The sequence below is a fragment of the Mandrillus leucophaeus genome, unplaced genomic scaffold, assembly GCF_000951045.1.
Source record: "Mandrillus leucophaeus isolate KB7577 unplaced genomic scaffold, Mleu.le_1.0 Scaffold5, whole genome shotgun sequence".
Taxonomy (NCBI): Eukaryota; Metazoa; Chordata; class Mammalia; order Primates; family Cercopithecidae; genus Mandrillus; species Mandrillus leucophaeus.
This window is the reverse complement of record NW_012105364.1, coordinates 13313409-13316906: the sequence shown is the minus strand read 5'-3', so window position 1 is coordinate 13316906 and position 3498 is coordinate 13313409. Positions and strand designations below refer to the sequence as shown.

The window sequence follows — 3498 nt, the reverse complement described above, 5'->3', positions numbered from 1 at the left end:
AGTCATCAGAGGTCTCTCTACTACTGCTTTTATACTAAGAAATTTAATTTTCTTTTAGTTTAATAGAGCTGATTTGTGTGTTGGGTGAGGAAAGGTATGAAGTGAGAGAAAAAAGCAATGAATTGTTGTTGTTGTTGTTGTTGTTGTTGTTTGTTTGTTTTTAAAGACAGAGTTTTGCTCTGTCGTCCAAACTGGAGTGCAGTGGCATGATCTCGGCTCACTGCAAACTCTGCCTCCTGGATTCAAGCAGTTCTCATGCCTCAACCTCCCGAGTAGCTGGGATTATAGACATGCACCACCAATAGCTAATTTTTGTATTTTTAGTAGAGACGGGGTTTCACCATGTTGGCCAGGCTGGTCTCAAACTCCTGACCTCAAATGATCCACCCGCCTCATTCTCCCAAAAATCCTCATGCTGGGATTACAGGCATGAGCCACTGTCCCCTGCCTGAATGGGTTTAAGTGGAAGAATTTTTTGAATTTCAAATTTTGGCTTAGATTTCTTTATTATTTAAGAAGCAGGTGGATTTGAGTATAATATTAATAATAAGCAGAATGACATAAGCCATAATAAGGAATCTTTTACTTTTATATAACAAGGTCAAACAAATAATGCCAAAGTCATGATCTTCCTTGTTCGTCCTGCAAGAAGTCTGATCTGAAACAGTGCTATAACATATTGTGGTGTTTTTTAACCAAACAAAGTTCAAAGAATTAACTTGACAAAATTCCTGTCCCTGGACCTTTTTTCCCTTTCTGTTTTTCCCTATCTTCTTCCCTATGTCTCATTAGCAAACTGATATCTCCTTCTAGCATTTTGAAAGGAACTGCCTAAAAACCAGAGCCTATTTGTAGTTGTTATCCTTCTCCCTGCTTTCTTTTGAATTTTTGCAGTAAAATATTTTTAACCATGTATCTTTATACTTTATTACACTTGTATTCATCATCCTTCAGCATACCTTCATTTTAATTTTTTCCATGGAAATAAACACTCCTATCCCCTTGCCACAGAAAAAACTCACAGTTATTCCCCAAGCCAATTTAGAAACTGGGTGATGTAAGCCCTGGTATACTTACCTGCTACACCGGCCCACTGTCCAAATGCCACTACCCGTACTCCTCTATGATCCACCATTTTCTCATAATCAATAAGGCGAATTTCCTGAAAGGGGGATTAAAAATTTTTCAACTGGACCCATTAGGCTTAATTTTAACAAGTAAAGACATATATGAGCAAGTAAATATTTCACATTTTTTCCTCTGAAATACATCTTGCCTTGCTAACAGAAGTTACCATCAGGTATACCGTGAAATATTTAGAAAATGCCAGGTAGCAAACCAATGGTAGGCTTGTAATTAGAAATGAAAAAAATGTTCGTAGCAGGTGCTATACCCCCCTTGATGGTAGGCAATGAAATAATAAAGGTAGAATTTCCTTTACCATTTTGGCCCCACCCACCCAGCACCATCTACAAACATATCTATAGCCCCACTCATCCTTACATCCTTCCTTCTGGTCGAAGAAAACAGATCCCTTTTGAGACAAATCTCTGTAACCTAGATCCCAGCTTCTCTCATGTCCTCCAAGACCACTCTTCTTGAACTATTACCTCTTTCTTGCATCATCCCTCTTTACATTGTTCCTCAACCATTCTAAGTACACTCAGGTCTCTTCTACCTGGAAAATAATAACACTCTCTCTCAAGTCCAAGCACAGATGTTTTTCTCTCTCCTCCTCCTCCTCCTTCTCCTCTTTTTTTCTTTTTCCCTCTCCTTCCTTTTACAGGTGACCTTCCTCTTAAAAGCAGTACATGATTCCTTTGAGTAACTCAGGCCAAAACCTGGAGTCATTCCTGAGTCCTCTCCTTTTCTCATAGTCCACCTTTATGCCATTTCTCTTCCTTGCCTTCACTAAAAACATATTCTTCCTCTTTCCTTGAAAACCTTTCCTCTCTCAGGAAAGTATTAGTAATTCATGCTTAAAATATATTAGTGTATTGTAATTATACACGATTTTAAACAGTAATTTTATTTCCTCAAAGATCATATAATTTTTATCATGTTCGTGAATTTAAGAATGTTTATCATTCTTCCAACTCCAAGTAATTGGTTACAAAATGCTGCCCAAAAGCAGTCCTGTTAGGTCAGTTTTTGTTAATTTTATTATAATGAACAAAAGTTAAAATAACAAAAAAAGTTCCTAAAGTACTTTATAAAGATTTTATTTGCTTAAAGTGGAACATTTTTCCTATAGTATTATTTCCATTAATTACTTTTGAACTTATTCTTTAGAAACACTACAAATTAACTGTCACCCTGGTCTACTGTATTTGGAGTTAATTGGAAAGTATTTTACACTTCTATATAATAGGTATTTTCCATTGCTTTTACTGTTTATGAACTCTCCAATCATCTGCCCTAATCTCAGATTCTAGCTGTAACATCTTGAAGATGTGAACCTTAGACTTCTTTTTCTATACTCCCTTCCTAGGCTCATCCAGTCTCGTGGCTCTAGACACCACCTAGTCTCTGACAACTACAAAATGTATGTCAGAAGAAGCTGCCGTCCTGAACTTCAGACTCATATCCAACAGCCCTCTTAGATTATCCTTTTAAATGTCTAATAGAATATTAAACTCAGCAGACCCTAAACTCAACTCTTGATTTGCCCACCCAAGGCTTTTTCTCTTGTAGTAACATCACGTCATTCCATGGCAATTGCTTCGAGTAGCTCAGACCAAAACCTGGAGTCGTTCCTGACTCCTCTCCTTTTTCCATATTCTACCTTTATGTCATCAGTGAATCCTGTATGGTCCACCTGTAAAACACATCCAAGATTTGTCCACATTTCACAACTTCCACTTCCACCATTTCTTCCAGGTGCAGGCCACCATCACTTGTGACTTGCAGTCTAGACCAGCCTAGATTAGCAGCCTTCTTAGTAATGTTGCTCTCCTCCTCCCACCTCCAACCATTATTGACACAAGAGACAGAATAAGCATTTTTGAACATGGTCTACTCTAACCCCACATTCAAACAGACCTTCAGGCCTTTGCATTACTATTCTGTCTGCTTAAAAGACTCATCTCAGATGTACATGGCTTGGTCCTTCACCTCCTTCAGATTGTTGCTCAATGCCACTTTCACAGTGGGATCCTCCCTGACGATCCTACTTAAAATAGCATCATCACCTCCCAGTGCCCAGGACTCCTTTTCTCCTTCAATATTATATTTATCTTCATCACACATATTCCCAAGTGGCATATTAGATGTCTTAGTCATTGATTATCTGTCTCCTCCCACTAGAATGTAAGTTCTGTGAAGATAAAGATACTTTACTCTTTTGCTCTTGCATTGGAACAGTGTCAGACATAGCATCAGCACTGAGTAAATATTTGTTAAATGAATATCCTGTGTTTTAAACAGCTGCTAGTTTTTATCATAGTATTTATATCTCAAAATACATTTTCCCTTATGAATATGAATAAATGTAAAAAT

At 37.5% G+C, this 3498-nt stretch overlaps 1 protein-coding gene across 1 annotated transcript in view; it reads right to left on the bottom strand.

Moving 5' to 3' along the window:
• Positions 1 to 3498, bottom strand: part of AASS (aminoadipate-semialdehyde synthase) — a 71016-nt gene that overhangs the window by 52270 nt on the left and 15248 nt on the right. The window contains exon 4 of the mRNA XM_011995998.1: positions 1078 to 1162. Within this exon, the coding sequence (XP_011851388.1) occupies positions 1078 to 1162 (85 nt within the window). The remainder of the gene's footprint in view (positions 1 to 1077; positions 1163 to 3498) is intronic.